The 25,394-nt window shown below is 37.9% G+C and overlaps 1 protein-coding gene across 1 annotated transcript in view; it reads right to left on the bottom strand.

Annotated features, from left to right (window-relative positions):
- The window catches only part of vps39 (VPS39 subunit of HOPS complex), a 167,047-nt gene that overhangs the window by 42,224 nt on the left and 99,429 nt on the right, over positions 1-25,394 (bottom strand). Inside the window, exons 19-22 of the mRNA XM_039741045.1 lie at positions 4,819-4,947; positions 2,263-2,365; positions 1,727-1,772; positions 502-651 (exon numbers count right to left, since the gene is read on the bottom strand). Coding sequence (XP_039596979.1) covers positions 502-651; positions 1,727-1,772; positions 2,263-2,365; positions 4,819-4,947 — 428 coding nt within the window. The remainder of the gene's footprint in view (positions 1-501; positions 652-1,726; positions 1,773-2,262; positions 2,366-4,818; positions 4,948-25,394) is intronic.

The following is a 25,394-nucleotide window of genomic DNA, read 5'->3' as shown; positions in this document are numbered from 1 at the left end:
CTCCTGGATGATGACTTTGGTTGACATCCGCCCTCTACTCCTTGTTTCAACAAAAGTTGACATCCGCCGAAAAAGAGTTAAGGTAACCCTTTTCTGAATTGGTCCTATTTGCTTACTGTGGTGCTTTGCCATCTAATATTTTCCAACTTTTTGAAGGAACAACCTATGGTAACCAAATCTTTTTTTTTTTTTCCATGGGAATACCTGAGATTTTTCCAGGTAAGTAAGCCAGAAGTTTCAAGTTCAATTAGTTCTATTCACCAATCATGGCAGCAGAGACTCAGGGCGAGTCAACCGTACAAGATAACAGTCTCATCTACTTAAAAACACTAAGTGGTTAAAACTTGCCTACAGGTAATTCATCAAGTAGATATTTGCAGTTTAAATCTGCTAGACTTTCTGTCATAAATGAGAGTAGTAAAGGTACGATAGGTACGATATTGTATATTTCTTGACCTGATCACAATGCAGATAAAAAACTAATTTGCTAATTTCAGTTACCTTGGTGGTATTGAGCTTGCTGTGATGGAGTTCCAAGACTTGCAAAGCAGCTTGTAGATTGGCCTGTGGCTCAGACACCTCCATTTTGATTGGTCCAAGACAGTGGACATCAGGGGGTGATAAGTACATCCTCAGTAACGACAAATATACCTGAAAGTAAGAAAATAAAGAAACACATCACATGTCTATTATAGTTCAGAACTAGCCAGGCATGATAAAACAGGTAAAACTTACACACTACCACCCTTACAAATCATGTTTATTCACTGGTGAATCAATGAGAGGAACAGATCAGTGTTAAAAGGATAAGTTTGGTACTTTTTTAAATGTAACTTAATTCTTCACAAACATGACATATATGTATTTGCTGCACAAAAGTGTGCTTTAAAGTTAAGGGTTTTCTATAAATTTAAAAAAATACATAGCTAGTCCTGCTGTTTTTTAGAGTAGTCGTATGGGACACAGGGGGCTCAGAAAACAAAACTTACCAAATACATCCATTTTTCAAGCCAAGGCAGTTGTTAATAATTGATGCACGTCTTAAGGTTACACACATATTATAAAACAACTCATATGTGTAATTTTTGAACAAAAACACACCAATATGAAAGCCAATTATTTTCAAAGATGACCAGGAGTGCTTGTCTTCCTCTGCTACGACTTTTCACTCCCTGAAATGTGTTTTGTTCTTGAAAGACAAAATCATAGTAAACCTTTCCTGCCATGTGGTTGGATTTACTTCTGTATTTATGCAAGTACTCACACAAGTGAACAGAAAAGATATCCATACCTCAAAAAAAAATAATACCAGGAATATGAAATACAATGATTATTTTCATATCAATTTTGATGTCACAAACATGGGTCAGAAACACGGAAGGCAGGTTTTCCTGTATAAAACATTTGCTATTTCATCAGTAAGTTTTTTGGCTTTTACTTTCCAGTTGTGTATCATGCATCAGAAGGTCACTTTATAAAAAGCTGTGTATTTTTTTCAACTTTATAGGAAACACAACTTCAGAACACAATTTCATGTTGCAAATGCATATATACCATGTTTGTGAAGAAATAACTTGACTCGAAAAACATCAAACTTATCCCTTAAAAAAATAAATCTGCCTTTGCATAGCAATGAATTTCAGACAACAGCATTAAAGCTAAACATTGGGCCAGGCATTTTCTCTTTTAATAAGATTTAAACAGATGGGTTTAGTACACTACTCACATCTTTGCTTCCATCAGTCAGTCGGTCATATTGCTTGTGGCAGTACCTGAGTAAACGGCAACAGGAAGACTGGTAAGCATTCACATATGGAAGTGATGATCTCTTTCTATGAACTGCATCTTTTCATTCCACTTTAAGTTATAATCAATAAAAGGTAACCTTTCTGAGACAGATGGCCTGAGTGACCTCTGGCAGCAACCCCTCCTCTAAAATGTGCCATTTATGTTGACACAAATAAAAGACTGACATACGTTAGCAAGCATTTCTCACATCTTCATCTTTATGCAGAATCTCAAAGCTGCAGGAGACTAAACCCTAACTTGTCACTAAGTCAACCTAAAATGTGTGACTTTGGGAAGTGGAAGAAATCCCAAGGCAATATGAGGAGAACTCTACACAGACAGTGGCCAAATGATAAACCAAGCACAGATTAGTGGTCCTATGATACTGCAGTGTCTACAAAAATTACACCTCATTTAGAAATCCTGCTTAAAATAATTCTGCCAGTGCTGGACCCATTTCTAATATATACTTACTCCTCTGCCATTTTGATGTCCTTTAGTATGTGCACATAAATAAACAGGGCTTGCTCGTGCTTCCTCATCCTGCCAAGAAGGAGGGCCCGCTCTTCAAGAAGTCCTGATGTTACAGAGTTACAAATTAGACAAACAGCACACATACAATTGGGACACATAAAACTAAGCAAATTGAAGAAAACACTGACCCTTGTGAACCAAACAAACAGGCATATGTACCATGCAGCCCCAGACAGAGGCTTAGGGCAAAATGAAGTTCATGTTTTTTTGATATGACAATCAAGTCATTGGCAAGCATACTAAAGGGTCATTTAATGAATTATGAAATTGTGTCAACTAGCTTGCAAACTGACAAAAGAAGGTGCTACAAAAGAGTGTTTGACCCTTCGCGATATCCTCTTCTTTTGTATATTTCTCTCAACTGATAGCTTCACATCTTTATGTAGTATTACATTTGTCTAAAGAGAACTAGTAGGCACAGAACACCATTTCTAAATTTGTAACAGCTCCCTTAAGCACTCAAGTAGCTGACCAAAGTTAATTGATTACATTAGACTCTGTAGAGTGAGCACAGTCAGCCCGGCTGAATCAAAACCTAATCACATATTGCCACTCATCATGAGAGTGTAGTGGTCACCACAAAGTCTCTAAAATAACACTTGGTCTCAAGCAAAGGAAATTCCAAAACAGATGAAGAGAACACTTGTTGAAACTGGACAATCAGGAAAAGGTTACTAAGCCCATTTCTAAGGCTGAGGGACTCAAGTGCTTTACGGTGACAGCCAAATGGAGAACATAACATTTAGAACAGTGGAGAATTTTCCTAAATGACCCTCAAGGGTATATTGCCGACTTATACAAGAAGTCACAAAAGATCTCTGCAAAGCCTCTCTAGGTTAAGTGAAGATCAGTGTTCATGACTCCAAGATAAAGACAAAGGTGGAGTAAATTGGGATTCATAGGAGAGAAACAAAGTGTAAATGTCTGCTATACAAAAGGCTTGTCTTGCATCTACAAATACACACCTGGATGACTCCTAAGCCTTTTGGAATAATGTGCTATGAACAGACAACTCAAAAGGAGAACTTCGGATGATACTATGTCTGGAGCTGAACAGTAAGAAAATCAAGAATACAACAAAAGATGGAAGTGCAAAGTGACTGTGTGGGGATGCTTTATAACAGTGTTTCTTGATGGGTTGTGGGCTGCCACCTGTGAGTCGGGAGTTTCTATTGATATTATAATGATGGTAAGGTTGGGACTGGTTGCTCAAGTGACCAGCGTTGCTGTGTGATTTATTTCCAGTTCCTGCTCTGACCTACTCAGTCCACTTAAAGATAGCCCCTATGACTCTGATAATTGTCTTTGATTCTTCAAAGGGGATCCCCCTGGGTTCATGGAGAAAAAGTGGTTCACAACACCAACAAGATTGAGAAACGTTTCTCTAGAACACCTGAAGAAACAGTAAGTTTTGCCATTTTTCATTTATCTGCGACTTGAACTGGAAGTGTAAAAGGGTTATGCAGCAGACTAATGACCTAAAACACAACAGCAAATCTTAAACTGAATGGCTGAGAAAAACAAAACTCAAGTGTTGGAATGTCTTAGTCTAACTCTCTACACTTGAAGCCAATATAGATGTTGTAATCAAACCTGAACCGAGCAGTTCACACTCACAAACCTACCAACATGTATGAATTGAAACAGCTCTAGGCAAAGAAGGGTGGACAAAGACAAAGGGTGGACAAAGACAAAGACGTAAAAGACAGGAAACAAATTAAGGAAAACTTTAGTTGCGATTATTACTGCTAAAGGTGCTGCAAACAAGTATTCAAAATATGGGGCAATTACTTTTTCACATGGGTGATTGGGTTTTGGACAACTTTGCTCCTTGAATAAAGACAGTAATGATGTCAAAACTATATTGTGTGTTCACTTAGGGTTCTTTTTCTCTCAGATTTCGTATCAGCAGGCCTGAGGCCGTTCACTGGGTAAAATATGGAAAAAAAATAGAGGAAAATTGGAAACCGTCAAACACCATTTCACAGCACTATATAGTACAGACAGCTGGATTTCAACCATAGGGGGAAAATGAGAGTCTCTTTGTGAGGTGAAAGGACCCACTGTGCAAATGGAACCGGACAATAAACATGGACAAGCATACGGTGAAGAGCAGCATTATTTTATGTCAATTTATGAAGTCAAATGGCAGCATGTTATTACCCGTTCAAAGGTGATACAGATGCTAAACTGACAAATATATTTGAAACAATGTTTTCTTTCATTAGCAATCTACAGAAACCACAATGGTGTGACTCCAGATTCCAACTAAGCCCTGCATTTACTTTTATCGTGCTATTCAAAACAATCCCCTATTGTACACAACGGTATGTGACACTGGAGCGCCAAACTGAAGGTGTGAACTTTCCAGTGTCAGAAATGTCTACCATACTTATCCCAAGAATGTCAGACTCCACTGCCCTTTCTTTCTAACTTCTCCATACAGAGGGGCTAAGGCTAATGATCTGTAAACCCAGCATTCACTGGACTGCTTACCATCAAAAGGAAAGTCACTTATCAGTCGGTCTGGTTCATAATTAGTCGAGATCTCAAGGAAATTCAACAGCTTTGTTCGAAATTCTCCAAGTTCTCCTTCCTCCTGCCCTGCAGCAACTGGGATTTCATCTAAAGGAAAATAAAATGAATACAAATGATGAACAACCAAGTTATTATTGACTTTTTTTTTTTTAGCAGAAATCGTATTATTGTTATACTATTTTTAGATATTTTGAAACAGTTTTATGCAGAAAGGGCTTTATGGGAAAGGACTTTTCGCATTTTTCAGCCAGGGCTTCCTCCTTTCTACTCTTCCACATAGGCCCTGTTTGTGCAGTGCCTGGAAGATTGTTGAACCATGCATACTCCCTCCAATCACAGTGACAACTGATGTCACAGTTGCCTCTCTGACAAATGCCATGCTTGTTCGGTGACCACCCATATCTTGACTGTGTGGATGTAGTTTCAATTTTTTTTTCTCCATGATGGACTGCACACCACTGAGTATGTTTAGTGACTTTGAGGTGCTCTTGTACCCTTACTATATATTTCTGTCCCCAACTTGTTTTGAATGCTCTTCTGTCTTTACTGAGTTTTGCATAATGGAAACTCTCTACCATTCTCTTGGACCTAGGCAAGAAGGAGGGATTTATCCTCATAACTGAGAGCAGGCGAGGCACCAGGTGGAGGCCATCAAGTAACTGCAGAGAGGTGGTCAGGTAACACACCTGAGCAAAAGCAGCTTGAGATGTAGATACTTTTTAACACTAGAATTACCAGAGCCTACGAAAAAACTCATAATTCCGTCCCACCTTAAATTGCTTCTTAAATCCCTTCACACCTCTCCGCCAGCGTCCTTTGTCCTCTAAATGTGCTGATAAAGAGAAGCTAGGAGCAGCCGGCTATTCCATCCCCCCACCAATTTAGAACGTGCACAAACTTCTCTCAGCTCATGCCTTGATTGAGTATCTGGGAGTGAAGTGGAGTTTTAGAGTGGAAATAATAGATTGTTATTTGGAACACACGCATTTCATGTCTGTTCCGTTTCTACAGTAATCAACACAATGTGTCAACACATTGTTAAAACAGAAACATTTTTTTATATTCTAGTAGTAGATGACAAAATGTAGGCATAAACTATATAATGTATGAAGCCTGAAGTCCAAATAGCAAAGAAACATTTTCATAAAAGGTTCAAATATAACACAACAATTGCGCTTTTATTCAAAATTATAAATGCAGAAACAAAAAGCCGCCTTAACATGCGACATTGACAGCAGGTTATTATAACTTCCTCCATGGTGCAATAGAATCAGTTCTCGCCTTGGAATCAAAAGGTCGCGAGTTCGATCCTGCACTACTCCGTTTTGAGAAGTAAACTGCTCTTAGTCTTACTGTTTTAGAATAAAAGCATACATTTGATTTCAGTCTGTAACAGCCGGTGCAATTTATGATCCTTGTGAAGGTTAGCTATTTTTTTTTTTTTTTATTCACTATTCATTCTCTCAGTCGCGTTCAGAATCAATCCATACAACCCCATCTGACACGGCTGTTTTCACTAAAGACGCGCTATAGCTCTGCAGTGTACCACGATGCATACTAAAGCCCCACCCACCCAACCGGGTTCTGACACACAAACGCTGGCGAAGCTGCCTTCTTCGTATCTCACCGTCACTTGCTTTTCTTTTTATTCAGTTTTATTGAGAGTTCCTGCCAGTCCCCGCATGTTGCTGTATGCTGTTTCTTTTGTACTCCAGGACATGCAGAGGAAAGAATGGTAAAGAGCAGTAACTTCGGCGCTATATGCAATCATCAGACACTCCCCATTTGCCCGTGTCGTTCAAACACAGGAACATATATTGGTGTAAAAGTATAACAAAACAACGGCCAGATGGGGAGTGTCTGATGATTGCATATAGCCAAGTTACTGCTCTTTACCATTCTCTCCTCTGCATGTCCTGGAGTACAAAAGAAACCGCATACAGCAACATGCGGGGACTGGCAGGAACACTCAATAAAACTGAATAAAAAGAAAATCAAGTGACGGTGAGATACAAGAAGGCAGCTTCGCCAGCGCCTGTGTGTCAGAACCCTTTGGGGGTGCGTTAGTATGCATCGTGGTACAACGCAGAGCTATAGCGTCTGTATTCTGTTTCTTTTGTACTCCAGGGCATGCAGAGGAGAGAATGGTAAAGAGCAGTAACTTCTGCGCTATATGCAATCATCAGACACTCCCCATCTGCCCGTTGTTTTGTTATACTTTTACAACAACTTACTTTTTACATGCTCAAACGGGCATGCTCAAAAAATACACGTGTAATGCCACGAAAAGTGCACGCAGACACTTCATTTCGCAAACAAAACAAGTGCACTTTTATTCAAGACTACCTGTATAACCGAAGAAAAAAGAAAGCAAGTTACAGTAGGCGATTGATATGACAGCTTGCATGGTGCAATGCTAAGAAGTGCTGATTTTCATTCCGTGCTATATAAAATCATCACATTCAAATATTAACAGTTCCCACACACCCAAGGACCGTCCTTCCTACATTTACGACACGTGTACTTGTTGCAGTGTACACACCTCTCTGTGCTATGGTTCCTATTACACTGAATGAGCACCTGACACTGTACTTTCTTCCCTGGGGAAGGTCCTGCATCAGAGAATTTCCAGTTCCTGCATAAATTCACACCGATCTGACGCTGTTCGTTTTCAAATAATATTGCATTAGTGCGATGATATTTTCACATATATTGTCTCTTTCTTTCAGGTGTGTAATAGAAACCACAGCATAGAGAGAAGTGTGTACATTGCTTCTTACAGGAAAAGGCGATGGAAAAAGTGCACTTGAATAAAAGTGCACTTTTGTTATACTTTACACCAATATATGTTCCTGTGTTTGAGCGACACGGGCAGATGGGGAGTGTCTGATGATTGCATATAGCGCCGAAGTTACTGCTCTTTACCATTCTTTCCTCTGCATGTCCTGGAGTACAAAAGAAACAGCATACAGCAACATGCGGGGACTGGCAGGAACACTCAATAAAACTGAAAAAAAGAAAAGCAAGTGACGGTGAGATACGAAGAAGGCAGCTTTGCCAGCGTTTGTGTGTCAGAACCCGGTTGGGGGGGTGCGTTAGTATGCATCGTGGTACACTGCAGAGCTATAGCGCGTCTTTAGTGAAAACAGCCGTGTCAGATGGGGTTGTATGGATTGATTCTGAACGCGACTGAGAGAATGAAAAGTGAATTAAAAAAAAAAAAGCTAACCTTTACAAGGATCATAAATTGCACCGGCTGTTACAGACTGAAATCAAATGTATGCTTTTATTCTAAAACAGTAAGACTAAGAGCAGTTTACTTCTCAAAACGGAGGGCGCAGGATCGAACTCATGACCTTTGATTCCAAGCGAGAACTGATTCTATTGAACCACGGAGGCAGTTATAATAAACTGCTGTCAATGTCGCATGTTAAAGCGGCTTTTGTTTCTGCAGTTATATTTTTGAATAAAAGCGCAATTGTGTTATTCTTGTGAAAATGTTTCTTTGCTATTTGGACTTCAGGCTTCATACATTATATAGTTTATGCCTACATTTTGTCATCTACTACTAGAATATAAAAAACGTTTCTGTTTTAACAATGTGTTGACACAGATTACTGTAGAAACGGAACAGACATGAAATGCGTGTGTTCCAAATAACGATCTATTATTTCCACTCTAAAACTCCACTTCACTCCCAGATACTCAATCAAGGCATGAGCTGAGAGAAGTTCGTGCACGTTCTAAATTGGTGGGGGGATGCAATAGCCGGCTGCTCCTAGCTTCTCTTTATCAGCACATTTAGAGGACAAAGGACGCTGGCGGAGAGGTGTGAAGGGATTTAAGAAGCAATTTAAGGTGGGACGAAATTACGAGTTTTTTCGTAGGCTCTGGTAATTCTAGTGTTAAACTTCACAGTTTAGATTTTTCCTTTTCAAAAAACTGCTGAAAAGTTTTTCAGTTTCTCCCTTTAATTTGACACTAATTTGTTGGTCCCCTAAGAATATCTCTCTATTATATAAAAAAATCTTGGAAAGAGACGAAACAAGACTTTTTCAGAGAGATAATTTCAAATCCCCTGAGATGAAACTTTGTGCCAAGAGATGAACTGAAAACCTAACAGATCCAAGTGGGGGGCAGAAATAAAAGAAAAAGAAGAAAAGACAGAGTACAAAACAAAGAAACGTTGGCGCGATACACATGCAAAGCAGGTTAGAGATTATTAAAGTACTAAAATTCAAAAGTCTCAAAAACTGATAGTAATGAGTGCTAAGAAACGGAAATTACTCGGTGAAATAACGGAACAGCAGATAGAAATTGAATATATGGACATAGGTGATATGGCAGAGGTACTACAAGTTTAATTTCAAAGAAACCATAATTCGGTCAGGTTTATATTTATGATCACGGAGAAGCGATGCAACATAGAATCGAAAGAGTTAAACAATCGGATGCATTAGAAATTCCACAGCCAATAATGGATACAAATCCATACGTCCAATTGTGCACTTTACACAAAACTTATCTGAAAAACACAAAGAAGTTTTCTTGGATTTCTATATGAATCCAAAATATCATGGTTGCATATATAATATACTAACATGTGAAGAATTGTCAGCGATAATAGTTTCGAAAGACAGAGATATCAAAGACAGAGTTGATATTTGTATTCAAAAGCACAGCACGATTTGTCACAAGCAGCGGATCCAGGAAATGACTAGCGTGTAGGGCTCACACAAGCTAATTGAGCAGGGGGCAGAGGCCCCTAGTTTTTGTACAAATATACCGGGTCTGAAAAACCTTTTCAAGGTACTTGTAAGAGTCAATATTTAAAAGTTAATGCTTTAAGTTAAATTCATATTAATGTTTGCTTAGTTACAGTCACAGACAATGATATAGCCTTTTATCCCCTGTAAGTTAATAAGAGATAGAATGTTCTTGCTATAACTAAGATACAGTGTGTTAATTGAGTCAGTTGCTGTTTAGAGCAGATCCCAGTGCTAGCAGGGACTGAAAGACCCACTTACAGCATAGAAATGGGGTAAGCATACAGTTTTCTCACCGTTTAGAAATGATTCAACTTTATAAGCAAACTTAAATAAATGAAACAAGATTTTTAAGCTTTAAACTGAACTTTTCTCTATTTTTGTGTGAATTGTTTTACTTTGATTTTTTACTAAAGCTTTTTAAAACAAAGATATTTTGTCTGTGGAATCATTTCAATGCATCAAGCTTTTGCCAGAATCTAATTTTGCACAATAGAGCTGCTGAACTTTGTTAATATGGGGAAAATGCAGCTACAGTACTATAGGTAGACATCAGTTACTGAATGTTATCTTTCTAAGTCTTCCTAAGTTAGTTTTAAGGTGGTTCTTCTTCCATTCTACTATAATGACTGAAAGTATATCTCCTGCAGAATTTCGCCTAACACTTAAGGGTTCTGTATGAGGTCTCACAAGCCTTACTTTTGGGCACACAGTGTTTCGTTATGTGATCAGACAACAGGACATTCACTTACTTAGAAAAGTAAAAAAAAAAATTAATTGTGTGTATACTCCTAGGAGAACCTAGTCTTGCATAGCTAGGCCTATAAAATATATGTCCAGAGTGAATTTTGCCTAAAATAGGCAGAAACAATTAGACAGCTCACTGAGTGTCACAATTCTTAACAATCCAATGCCTCAAGAAAGTAATACTCAATCTAGCAGCGGTGATTTTGAACTGCAATGAGCAATGGTGCTCTTGTTAACCTGGTCTGACAAAGAGCAAGCCTCCAATTATGAAAAACTGATAACAGCCAAAACACATATAAATGTGCGATGCACATACTGAGATCAAATTAAAGACATTATTAAATAAATAGAGAGAAAAGCCAAGTAAATTGACACCTTTTATTGGCTAACTAAAAGATTACAATATGCAAGCTTTCGAGGCAACTCAGACCCCTTCTTCAGGCAACATCTTGTTAGCTAATAAAAAGGTGTCATTTTGCTTGGCTTTTCTCTACATTCATAATGGCTAACACGGTACAACACCCTAGTACTATAAATAAATAGACATTTACTATAGAATATGGTGTTGGATGGAAGACTGAAAGTAGTGGCAACTATGTTTAGAAAATATGAAATGCAAAATGTACATCTGAAGCAACATCCTGTCAAAAGGAGGTGTTAAGGATAACGTGGAGCCACACAAGATGCAGATTTCAGTACTCAACACACCTGAATCAAGAAATATGAATTAAAGACACGGACACCTCTTCCACAGAAGCACCAACAAGGCTGTACAGCATCCATCATCTAATTGAAGGTTTAACAGAACTTCAGTTACTTTATGTTACGGACAACCTGAATTGATCATAGCAATCTTCCTTTCTATTTTCGCTCGGTGTCAAACCTTTTGTTCAGATTCTTTTTCTCTCTACCCGTCTTTCCCTAGTTATTTTACTTATTTTCTGCCCCCTGAGATATACAGCACATGTGTAATAATGCTGCCAGGGTAACAAATGCAAAACCATAAACAAATCTCACCTGTACTTCCACAGATACACTGGCTTCATAGTAATGAGCTCCACAGGCTGACGCCCATCCATTGTGGTTACAGTAGGTTTGGTATTTATGCCCACTTTCAGTGGTGCAGCACCAAACCGCTTTCTATCCTCCAGGAACACGGATGAAAGCCCTAAGAAGGGTATTATGAACAACAGATAACTTAGATTCCATTAGTCACTCTCTCCCCCATCAGGAAGAAACCAAAGTCTAGTGTCCACTGTAAGAACGCTAGGCGTAGCTGTTGCCCCGTTAAACCCAACAGACAAACACGCAGCCACAGGATAAAAGCACTAAGAAGATATTTGATATTTTTCTTCTTTAAGTAGTGCTCCTTCAGCACCACAGCCACCAATAAACACCAGTAAATCAATAATAAATCACTACAATTCTCTCCTCCACACCTCCCAGCAAGCTCTGTCCTACTCCTCCTGACACCAGCTCACTTGCTGGGTTCCCAACAGTCCTTTATATAGTCCTTGACCCAGAATTGCTTCCGTTCTTCCTCTCACGCGACTTGCCAGCAGGGGTCAGATGGAGGGCTTGAGTTTTCTTCAGACCGGAAGTACATTGTAGCTCCCCATCCTCGTGACTACTTCCAGGCTATGAATGAGGCATAGCTCTTTTGGTCCGGTTACAGCTCCACCTGGTGGCACCCACGGTACCCAACAGGGCTGAGAAAACACACTCTAAGTCCCAGGATGCCCTGCAGGAATCCGTAGCACCGTTATATCACAGGGGAACTGCCATCTAGCGTTTTGGGGGAGGCAGCATCCAAAAGCTGCTGCCTCTCTCCATCTTTCCATTCTCAGGGCGTCCCAGCTGGGTTGAGCTGCCAGCCATCTGTCACACCACAAAGAGCCAACAGCTTTACTTGAGAAGCTGCTTTGGGTATTAACTGTGGATTTAACTTTCAAGTCACAACTTGACTTTTAATCCGGGTGTTCTGTGTTAAGCTTTGTCAAACTCCCCCTAGTTGTGATTCAAGTCTTAAAGCTGGTTTACAGGTAAGTACATACAGTTGTGCTTGAAAGTTTGTGAACCCTTTAGAATTTTCTATATTTCTGCATAAATATGACCTAAAAATCATCAAATTTTCACTCAAGTCCTAAAAGTAGATAAAGAGAAACCACTTAAACAAATGAGACAAAAATATTATACTTGGTCATTTATTTATTGAGGAAAATGATCGAATATTACATATTTGTGAGTGGCAAAAATACGTGAACCTCTAGGATTAGCAGTTAGTTTGAAGGTGAAATTGGAGTCAGGTGTTTTCAATCAATAGGATGGCAATCAGGTGTGAGTGGGCACCCTGTGTTAGTTAAAGAACAGGGATCTATCAAAGTCTGCTCTTCATAACACATGTTTGTGTAAGTGTATCATGACACGAACAAAGGAGATTTCTGAGGACCTCAGAAAAAGAGTTGTTGATGCTCATCAGGCTGGAAAAGGTTACAAAACCATCTCTAAAGAGTTTGGACTCCACCAATCCACAGTCAGACAGATTGTGTACAAATGGAGGAAATTCAAGACCATTGTTACCCTCCCCAGGAGTGGTCGACCAACAAAGATCACTCCAAGAGCAAGGCATGTAATAGTCGGCGAGGTCACAAAGGACCCCAGGGTAACTTATAAGCAAATGAAGGCCTCTATCACATTGGCTAATGTTCATGTTCATGAGTCCACCATCAGGAGAACACTGAACAACAATGGTGTGCATGACAGGGTTGCAAGGAGAAAGCCACTGCTGCTCTCCAAAAAAAACATTGCTGCTCATCTGCAGTTTGCTAAAGATCACGTGGACAAACCAGAAGGCTATTGGAAGAATGTTTTGTGGACGGATGAGACCAAAATAGAACTTTCTGGTTTAAATGACATGCGTTATGTTTGGAGAAAGGAAAACACTGCATTCCAGGTTAAGAAACTTATCCCATCTGTGAAACATGGTGGTGGTAGTATCATGGTTTGGGCCGGTTTTGCTGCATCTGGGCCAGGACGGCTTGCATTCATTGATGGAACAATGAATTCTGAATTATATCAGAGAATTCTAAAGGAAAATGTCAGGACATCTGTCCATGAACTGAATCTCAAGAGAAGGTGGGTCATGCAGCAAGACAACGACCCTAAGCACACAAGTCGTTCTACCAAAGAATGGTTAAAGAAGAATAAAGTTAATGTTTTGGAATGGCCAAGTCAAAGTCCTGACCTTTATTCCAATCGGAATATTGTGCAAAGACCGGAAGCATGCAGTTAATGTGAGGAAACCCACCAACATCCCAGAGTTGAAACTGTTCTGTACGGAGGAATGGGCTAAACTTCCTCCAAGCCGGTGTGCAGGAATGATCAAAAGTTACCGGAAATGTTTAGTTGCAGTTATTGCTGCGAAGGGGGATCACACCAGATACTGAAAGCAAAGGTTCATATACTTTTGCCACTCACAAATATGTAATATTCGATCATTTTCCTCAATAAATAAATGACCAAGTATAATATTTTTGTCTCATTTGTTTAACTTGCTTCTCTTTATTTACTTTTGGGACTTGAGTGAAAATCTACTGATGTTTTAGGTCATATTTATGCAGAAATATAGAACATTTTAAAGGGTTCACAAACTTTCAAGCACAACTGTATCTGAATTTCATTGTCTTTTGCAGACTAATGAGCTGCCACTACCTGTGCATGTAGGGTCTGTCTACTATCTGTATCAAGCAAACAGATGGTCCAATTCTGACCTGGCATTTACTTATATACACTGAGATGCTTTATAGATGTGGCCTCAGTTACATCCATGTAAAATATCAACACAGTCTCAGTCTTTGGAAGGCCTAAAATTAAAATGTGAGTCAGATGTCCAGCAGCACTATAGAACTGAGTGGCATCTGCCTACAGTTTTGTAGTAAAGCAGCTTTGAGACAGGAACAAATGTGGGTGGTAGAAGATCCCTGGCAGCTTCTTGAGTAACAACATACAGTAACAGTTTTGACACAAAATAAATACACTGGAGGACACAAGTATTACTTTGAATATATTCAGAAATGTTGATAATGGTGGCAAAGGAGGATAGTGAGGAAGAAATGAGACTGACAAAGACTGTTAGAAAGGCATTATATGTTGTTGCCAAACAGATATATTACCTTCTTCCTGACCTGTATCTGGCAACTTTCATAATGCTGTGATTGTTCATTGTGTACAAGTTAAAATTGTCAGATTAGTGAAAATATAACGACAGTATCTGCAGACCAGCATGTGACTACATACTGCACTGCATATCTTTATTCCTATAAATGCACACAAGATATAAAACTGTCTTCTGCAATTGATTTCTTTTATTCTATGGATGCTGCTCCTGAACGCCTCAGAATTCTTAATAGTGAGCTGTGATGCTTCAAAATATGAATGGGGTCAACAATAACCTTTTACGGCAAGTGCCTGCTTAGTCCAGGCTGTGTCATCAGCGTTCTTGCTGTCAAAAGAACCTTCTATCAGATAGTATTAGGGTCTAAAATGAATGCTCATTAAACCCTTATGAAATGTTTTTTTTTGAGGAGTGAAGAGTATTTCATTTATCCACACAATATAAAACAAATCTACTTGCTTGTTAAAACTGTTACATATTTCCTGTAAAGAAATACTACTTTATACCTGACTCCCCAAACTGGAACAAACTACTTAAATTACAGGGGCTTCAGAGCCAATTAGCCAAAACATTCATCTAATTTCCAAACTTTTTTCCATTACAACCACTTAAACTTAAAACAATTCAGATCCATTTATAATTTAAACAGCAGGCAAACACAAGCTACACCATTTTAGTCAAACATGGCTGCTGTGTATTTTTTTTTAAGTCTTAACCCCTCCTGTGCCCTTGTTTGCCTGATGTACTCAAACTCTCCTGTGCCTCACAGCCCAACACAAATAAGTGTTGTCATTTCTACATGGTGTGACAGAAATGTATGCAAATCCCCTTAAACGAAAATTTGCAATGTGCACTTTAATCACAAGGCTGAATTGTTTGATTTGTAATTTTAAAATGTGCAGGTGAGGGGGAAACCTAGAAAATTGTGTCTTTGACCCAAACAGTATGGAGAGCATTGTATAGTATAAATAAGTACTGTGTTTGTGGTGAACACTTCACACGTGTTATGAATACACATAACCTGTGGCAAAGCAAAAACCTTTCTGCGAAAGCAGATTATACTGTGGCATTTAAAGACATCACTGGACTAATGTTAACTGTGAACTGCTGCTGCCTGTATGCTGTGTCTGTTGTTCATAGATGGATTAAATGAAATGGCAGCTATATCCATAAAGTGATGAACTGCAAAATATGCATTCAGGCAAAATGGTGCGACTGGTGCCTTGTTCAGGAGTTGTTCCTGCCTTGTGCCTAATGACTGCTGGGAAAGGCTCCAGCAGTGCTTTGACCCTGCCCTGAATAAGCAGATTATGAATGAACTTAACAGTCTGCCCACATATGTTGCTAAAAGAAGGTGAAAAGAACTGCTTTTAAGCTTGATGTTAAAGAAGAGCCACAGGAGTTTTCACTTTCAATGTGAAAGAGTAAATGTGCCTAATGACACAGACATAACTCCAGCAGAGTCACAGACAAGGCTGAGACTACCCAGCGTGTCACTACACATGTAAATGTCTACTTGAAAAGGCCAAGCATCCCATACCTGAATATGGTCTCAGCATTTTAACATCTTTTTGATATATAGTATATATTAGATTTTAGAATTTTTTTTTTAAATCACAATAAATCACGCACATTAGCTATTAATTGTGCAATTAATTACACATTTTGGTGATTAATCACATGATCAATTGCAATTATAATCATAGAAAATGACATTATATTTTATTTTATAGTATATTCCTTATTAGAGTAGATTATACAGTATACATTGTTTTATATTCCAAACACCTTAATCCTCCTGTATACTGTGCTAATAAAAACGGTAAAATAGGTTATCATTATGCAGCTGAAATGTAGTGCTATTCCTTTTACTAAAATAACTAAGTTGCTTAAAATTCTCAGCACATTTTTTAGGGAACTGACAGCATTAATGAAGCAAGTTATGGAAATATGACATTCTTTACTTGGAAGGCTAAAGAAGTTTTTCCAGCAACTCAATTTTGTTAAACTCACTATTGGTCAGCACTGCTGGGGGTTTCTTTGGTGGGTGATGGTGTCTCTCTTGGCATCCTTATTTCTTATCAGTTGGGTAAATATTTCCTAACATAGAATTCCATTGAGTGGGTACATCCTGAATGAAATGGCTCTTCTTTTTGTTCTTACTCATGCTGCTGTCTTCTTAGTTTGACGGTATTAGCAGGGCTATGCTTCAAATGTCCAACCAACTTACTGCGTTTTCCCAGTCAATTATCAACTCCACAGTACCAAAAAACAATTATGGTGGACCATTGTGTACTGTGCCCAATGCAAGGTACAGTATGTGTTCACAGGGCACGTGTCTGGCTGTAGCCATCATCCATTGTCTGTGCCTACTACTGACACTTTTCCATGAATTTCCACCTGCAATGCGACATGAGAAAATGTACACAAAATGTCTATGTATTGAGCAACTAGTTTTACCAAGGTAGTTGTGGTTGCTAAATAATGTTCAGTAGTCACCTGCCAATGGCATTGCTTTTGTAGTTCTAAGCTGCTCCACCTTGCTTAATTTTAGATTCTCATGTAAATCCTTGATTCATGAACAACTGTCCAACACAATGGGAATGTTTTTGTAACGTCAAAGCTCGCCAGTCTATTTTGAGAAAGCCTTCATCTCAACAATGCCCAAAGGTCTACAGTCTCAATCAAATTATTTTGCTACTGCGTTGGTTAGGACATCTGCCTTAGCATCAGAAATGGTCCAACTTGACACATATATGTGAACTGTAGATTATTTCACGTTGCCACTCCAAATGATTGTTTTTTTCACCAGCATGTTTCACCTTCAAGCGATAAGGTAACAATGTAGTGCTCCTGTGATATTTGAATTCGGCCACACAAATATGGCAGATTGAAATATTCTTTTTCCTCTGAGTAGTCAGGTAGTTTTTTAAAAACTAATTAAAGAAAGCAGCACTATTCCCTTGCCTTTCCCTGTCACAAATTTTGCTGTGGGTCGAATGTTTTGATTTTATCGGTGAGTTAAAGGTTTATCACAACCAAAGCTGTTGTGCTTTTTAGAATCAGGGAGTAATATTATAAGCATTTATGAAAATCTTTGCTCTTATCAACTTCCTATCGGAATATCAGAATTAACACATGTGATAATGCAAGAGTTAATGCAGTCAAAGAAATAATGAAATAGGAGTAGAATAGTTTAAATATAAATCTTACACAATAACTATCCCAGCACTAACATATACAAATGTATATACAGTAGAGTCTCAATTATCCGACATAAACGGGCCGGCTGAACGTCGGATAAGCAAAAATGTTGGATAATGGCAGGTGTTTAGAAAAAGCCTATTAAACGTCAAACTCTCTTATAATTTTACACATTACGAACCTAATAATCATGTTTTACAACAAAACAGAATAAATTAACTGAAAAATTAATTAACACTTACAGAATTGTCTGATGTTAAATACAGTATGTACTGTACTTAAAAAGTTCAATCCTGTGATGATTTAAAGACATTTTTGATCGTAGTCTGCTTTCCTGACGAGTGCCGTTTCTTCGCTGTGAAGTCTTGCCATCTTTGCAGCATCATTATGTAGATTCCTGTAGCTTCTTCTTGTTGCTCAATGTAATTAATTGCAGTTTCTAGCCTTAACTCTGTCACTAATATACAGTAGTCAACATCCATACGAGCGTATACTGTTTACTACAGCATTGTGACTGTGTGTGTGTGTGTTTGTGCTGTGACTTGCAAGTCCCCATCTTGCACCTGAAAACTCGAAGCTGAAACAGCAACAGCGCAGTGATCTATTGTAGCTTGATCTGCCATTTTCCTATACACAGACACAGCAGTCAGGCAGGGTCGGGGGAAAGTAATACTGAGCCCTGCGCATTTATAATGTTCCCACAAGAGTTTAGAAACTCACTCACACCAGCCATGATTCTTTTCAAAGGTAAAGTGCAGGTTAATTTGCTTTATGTATTTTTACTTTATATTTTGTATTAATCATTTTTATATGAATAGTTTTGAGTTGTAGAACAAATAATCTGAGTTTCCATTATTTTTTTATGGGGAAATTCGCATTGATATACTGTATGAGTGCTTTGGACTGTGAGCACATTTCCAGAACGAATTATGCTCGCAAACCGAGGTTCCACTGTAATTATCTGCGGTGGAGTCGGGAGCAACAAAGAATAGACTACGCTCGCAACTTGCAGTTCTTGTTGCCGATCGATGCATTTTTTTTTTGTTTGCGGTGGGACGTCAGATAATACGGAATGTTGGATAAGCGAGACTCTACTGTATATACAAACACAATATATATATATATATTTTATATATGTATAAAATCCTAAGCCTAAAAGTGAAATGATTTTGTGAGACATTATGTCATGCTTTAAACCTACATTTATATATTTGGTATCATTTTTTTCAGAATTTATCGAACTTTAATGTGATGTTGTTAGATTTTCAGATTCTTATTCTGTTTTTAAATTATAAACTAAAATATCAAGAAAGTTGTGGTTTTTATTTTTGATTGAGTAAACTTTCTTTCACAGGAACAAACTATTAAAAAAATTATCTATTCATAACACCAATGTTTGCATTTAGGCGATTTAGTTAGCTGACGGTCGAGTTATGATGACCCATTGCATACCACTTTAGTTTTCACGTGATGTTTCCTGTTATTTAAAGAGTTATTTTTTTAAAAAAAGTTTTTTTTTAATCTATGATGTCAGTTAAAACAAATGACCCCACAATTCTGTGTAAACATTTGGTTGCTGTTATTACTGTGTAGTGGTAAAATACTGAAAATGACAGCATAAATGACTCACTAAGCTTCATTTACTGACTCAGCTTTTTTCTGACTGCCTTCTTTGAAGACAGAGGAAAGTTTTTGTCCATGACAGAAACAGTTAATAAGACACCCTCAACTAGCCAAACTCTTACACTATATATCTCATAAAGTAAAATAAAAACACAACAAAAGGGGGGAAAAACGTTGAAGGCCAGAAACCACAGTGTGTTTGTTTTTTTTTTTTATTTGCATTTGGTTAGCAAAGCCCACAATCTTAATTTTGATTATAAATGATAGGCAAACATTCCATTTCAATAAATGTTGTATTGTGCATAGTAAGCTCCTCTTCCTCCATATCTTAGCTATCATTTTAGCTGTGAGTATTTTAGGGACTGATAATTTAATAATTTAAGAAGTAGGGACTGTGGGATAAGAACAGGCATCCCATCCAAGGAGGAACATAGTTTATTACCTGGAAGAGAGACCCAAAAATAACAACAGCTGAACTGTCCAGCTGAACAAAAGTCAAGTCAGATAACTGTTTACCAGGCCAGTATAATGGATGGACCAATAGAAACTGGTTCTTAATGAGAAGCCAATTCTTGCTGTTAATTAAAGGTGTAATTGAATATCATGACTTGTTGCTGCTCTCATTCTGCCATAGCAGACGTTTCCAAAACTTTTGATTTTCTGTTTTTTCTAATAACACCCTCAAAATGTTTTGATGAGCTGAGAGATCAACCTTACTGAGACCTTTACCTTCTTTATTTTCAGATATTGTATGATGGTCACAGGTGAGCTGCTCAAGTGGTGGCTTGTTTTGTGTCTCATTATTGTTTGGCTGCTCATTAATGAAAAAGAAACAACTAAGGGGTCTGAGTCACATCAATTGAAACTAAAGTCAAAACAAGTTAATCAGCAGCAAAAACTTCTCACTGATTTAGAAGATTGTTTGAATGAAAACCTGCAGCCACTGCAGCCCACCGGACCGGAGTTGGACACCCCTGATTTAATGTGTGGTGCTTTACTGCATCAGTGGTTTGGAGCTTTCTGGTGCCCCCTCGTGGTCACAGGAACTTCATGATTTGTTGCGATTTGAGGTAGTGATTCTTTCTTGTTTTTATCCCCAAAAGAAAAATGGCCACAGCTTATAAATATGCTGTAGGCAGTCTGCCAAATCTGTGCAAGATAGCAGACAACTGAAACTCCATCTCTGTGCCAGAAAGCGTGCTAATGAGGGAGAACTGTAATCCAACTGCACTTCAATGCAAATATATACAGTCATGTACTGATTTACAGCCAACAAAGCTGTAGCCATTTGCCGCCAATGTTCCCTCTAATAATTATTATTATTTTTTAAGTTGATGAGTAGGTATAGATAATAGATTAGCTGATGCTTTTCTTTTACAACCAACTTCTTCAATCCCACTGCACTACGTGAGCTTCCATCCTGAAGTATCGATTGATTCCTCTGAAGCACCAACACATGAATGACGATCAGTTACCCCATGGAGTTTTGGATGCACAATTGCATGGCACTTAAAAAGTAGTGTGCAGTAGGGGAGCATGAGTGGGATGACAACACCTGAGTGGCAGTTCAAAAGTGCTGTGCAGCACCCTCAAAAAAGGCCACTTACACTTGAATATTGGTTTGTTTTACTCCATACTGGCAATTCTAGTATATGAACTAGTGACCCACACCATGCCCAGCGAGCCTTAACTCAGTGCATGACTGAATTTTGACATGAATTTCAGCAAATATATTTCTACTGATGATTCCTATAAGGAAGGACATTTTGAACCAAAAATAATGTCTTAATTATAGGTCATGGGACATACTAGTTGCTATCATCTCTAACTAAACTAACAAATAATGATTCCCACAATGCTTAACAAATAAGGTTTGGGTAAATAATTGTTATTACCTGAATAGTAGTTTCTAACGAATATTCAATTACTCATATATATTTGTTAGTATGCATTACATATTTATAGAAATTAGTTTGAAATAAGATGAAAAGGACAGCAGCCTAGCAGGGCTCCAGCTTTAATGATTGTTCTTTGTTGCCATGCAACTGCAGTTCCCATAAATTTCTTAATTATATTACAGGAGCACAAATCACGTTTCCCAAAGACAAATGCTATTTATAGCTCTGAAATTAAACTATCACCATTGCTACAGTTGCACTGCAAAATACAATTATCATGCGACCCTCTGGGTAAAACAAAAATAAAAAGCAAAGCTGCTTCAATGTATGAACAGGCAACTCCAAAGTTCCCTACACACAAGGCATTGGGCTGCTCAAATCAATTAGTAGTACTTTCTTTAGGAAGCTGCAGAACCTCAAAGGTCGAAAAACGAAACCAACATAATAAAATCTGAAAGTGGTGATTATTTGTGACATAATAATGCACTAACTATATTTGGAAAAATGGCAAAATGAATGAATCCCTTAGTGAATGCATATATGCACTATACTGTCTATCAGGGGTATCCTGCAGTGGCTACAGGTTTGCACTTCAGTTTCTTCCTTAATTAATGAGCACTTTTGGCTGTCTAAGTAAATAGATATTTTTGGTTACATTTTCATTGACTTGCTCATTAAGACTCACAACCTTCAAATGTTTATTACCTTAACAGGCTGCCAACAGATGACCAGCTAAATCAGAGGTCTCCAGGAGGGACACCACTTTCACTCCAAACAATTTTTTTAATGAGAGGCCAATTCTTGCAGTAAATAAACCACATTATTTAAAGTCTATGTCCTCCTAGGGCTGCCATTCGGCCCCACCAGGCATTTCATTTTCTTTTTTTTTTTTAGAAGCACCATGGATGTGTCTTGGGGAGCAGAACAAAGCAGTATTTGTTAAGACCTTCTTTTCAGATATTTTATTGAGGTATATTGTAGAATTTACATATAGGCACAAATTCAAAATTAATTTATTAGAAATCAACATGTTAATGACTTTAATGTTATATAATTTAAATACCAACCTTGGGCAATGTAAAGTTTATACTGTACATCTAAGCCACTCACGAGATGAAGATACATAGCAATAAAATACATTTTTATTGCTATGTGTTTATTTTGAACATGCAAAGACACACAACAATGAAGAGATGCAAAATTAAATGTCAATAAAGGCGTCAATACAAACTTTTCTGCATAGTGCACATTTCCTGAGTGTCATACATTGCACTTTCTTCTAACTAGAAGATATATCTCTCTATTACAATAAATAAAATCCTGGGACAAGACTTTTTAGCCTGGGATGAGACGAGACTTTTTCAGAGAGATACTTTCACATCCCGTGAGACGAGACTTTGTGCCAAGAGATTTAACCATGCCCGAGGCCGGAAATAAAAGACAAAGGGTAGATGACAAAGTAGAACATTGTAAAGAGGTTCAAAACCGTTGGCGAGATACACATGCACAGCAGGTTAGAGGTTATGAATGTACTAAAATTCGAAAGTCTCAAAAAAATTATAATAAAGATCGCATTAGGGCAAACTAACGGAAATTATTACTCTGTGAAATAAAGGAACAACTAAAAGAGATTGAATATATTATAGATTTAAACTTTAAGTCAGAGATTTGTAGACTGTCCAATTTCTGTTGCCATCAGAGAAAAGTAGTGTTTCTTCACAATGAAGAAGCGTATCCACGAGAATTAAAAGATTTGTTGTTTGGTGAAATTGAAATCCACATACGCAAGCGGCATAGACGCGAACTGGCAGGCGCATAGCATAGGCCCAGGCAAGCGAAGCGAGAAGGGGGCGAAGCCCCCTAGTTATAATAATTTACTTCTACACAATATTAAAAACTGAGGAAATGCCAATATGGTCCCATTGATCTGCTGATCAGAGACAAGTATGGTTTCAAAACACTATTGGATGTTTTGTTGTATTAGTGTAACTATTTTAATTTTCAAAGTGGGTAATAGTACTAAATTCCTTGTTGTGGGTAGTGATAATGTGACAAAGAAAGCAACAGGCTAGCTAAGCTTGTGAGGGCTTCTAAAACACCCAAAAAGTCTAAAGAAACCTGTAACCGGGATTTTATTTGTATTGCTAAAATGGGGCCAAAACTAAAATTACCATTAAGACTGTGCCAACATTTACAAGCAAGTTAGTACTTTGAGAATCTTTATGGGAACCACTGCTAGAAAAGTAAGATTTAACTAGCAATGCTATCTGTTGTTTTTCTTTCATGTTTTTCCAATTTCTATAACATTGTATTCTTACTTCAGAGCTTACATCACCAGAGGGTTCCCTGCATAGTGACTGGCACTCCCTTTCAAAAAACAGACTCAAGTCTCAACACAGTGTGGTTTCGCTTTAGCTCACATTTTGACAATAAAAGTTAATAGTATCAGATCTGCTTGGCAAACGGAGGCAAACTGAAGCCCCCTGAGATCTGTCCCTAGTGCAAGCTGCTGCGTGTGTGCTTTGACACAGGCTTTTACATGCCATTATATTTTGGAACACTGTAATATGGATTTCAAGGATTATGTTTCTCATTATCCTTAACATCTTTACCTTCTTTCACAGCAGTTCCAAAACAAGTAGGAAAAACAGACATAGAAGTTTCTACAAATACTGTATAACAAAAGACTGAAAAACAGTAACGAAACTTAATGGGAATATCTAACATGTCTAAGTTTTATTTACTGTGTTCTAACTGATGATACTAGACGGTCTTAACACTGATAATAAACCACGGCTTACTTCATCCTGAAAACATACCATTCGGATTCTAGGTTTATTTAATTCAATTTTAATGCTGCGTTTCATTTATCGTGGATGTCGGAGTTGAGAATGACATCACAACCAAGTTGACCAGACTCCAGTAAAACATTCTGAAAAAAAATGACGGATGGCTACAGGAAAGCCTTTGTTGTGCTTGCTGTTTTGGAATACAGACAATTACTAAACAATGCACTTCATGGCAATTTGCACATTCAAATACCAGAGCAACAGGTCCACAGAAAGAAGATGGACAGTATTATATGTACAAATGATTTAAAAAGACACAAATATATAGAAATAAAAATAAACAGTATAAGAGTACAGATTTCAAACAAGTTCATGTTGTACGTCAACATTTAGGATTAACGTCATGAAGACTCAGACTTGACAGAACAACCCCAAATTTCCAAGTAGGAAATTTGATTTGTGGAAGCATTCCAGTTGAAAATGAATGACTACGAACTTGGAAATTCTGATTTTCCAGTTGAAATGAAACGCAATATAAGCAAAAGGTTCATTTAACATTGCCAATTCCTGCTCTGCAATCAAGGCTGCTGGGAGAGGCTCAACAATTACTCCTTTGAAGTGGACAGAGCAGCTTAGAGGACATGTGAAAGAATGGAACTTGAACTTTTTTTAAAGCCTCATCAGCATTTTATATACAAATTACGTTAGATCTTTACTGTATGTGAATATAAAGCTCTAATCAAAATTGTGGATAAATTACTGATGAGGAAGTAAGAAAATTACCAATTGAAAATGCCAAAAAATACAGATGGAGAAATGTGCTTGCAACTTGAACATACAAACATAAAACATTGCTACACAAATATAAAGAAATAAGCCAGGACACAATGATAACTTCTGTACCCACACATCAGTAATGGTTATTGTCACAGATGTACGCCTACACCTTCAAGGCTCTAAAATCCTAATACTTCACCCAAGCAAAGAGGGGCCGCTGTCACCAACTCTTTCTCCTTTTCCATCCACAGCTCAAGTGCTTGCTAACTGGATGACGAGTGACCCAGCTTCCATTTCATAGCTGGAAACGAGCCCCTTCCAGGTCGATAATAAAAAAAAAAAGAAAAAAAATCCCAAAGCCACCAAAAGTTGCAATTTATTTCAGGTTCATTGGTAGAGGTGGAAAGACCAATCCCACACCCTAGCTTTCTTTTTGTCTGGCTGAATTCCAGTCTTTCAGCACCCTTGAGTTCAATTTGGTTTGCCCTTTGTTCCAAATTTCTTGAAATTAAACAGAATTACCAGCTGGTACCTCAACCCTTTTTATGTTTATTGT

The sequence above is a fragment of the Polypterus senegalus genome, chromosome 18, assembly GCF_016835505.1.
Source record: "Polypterus senegalus isolate Bchr_013 chromosome 18, ASM1683550v1, whole genome shotgun sequence".
Taxonomy (NCBI): domain Eukaryota; kingdom Metazoa; phylum Chordata; class Cladistia; order Polypteriformes; family Polypteridae; genus Polypterus; species Polypterus senegalus.
This window is presented reverse-complemented; position numbering and strand designations above follow the sequence as displayed.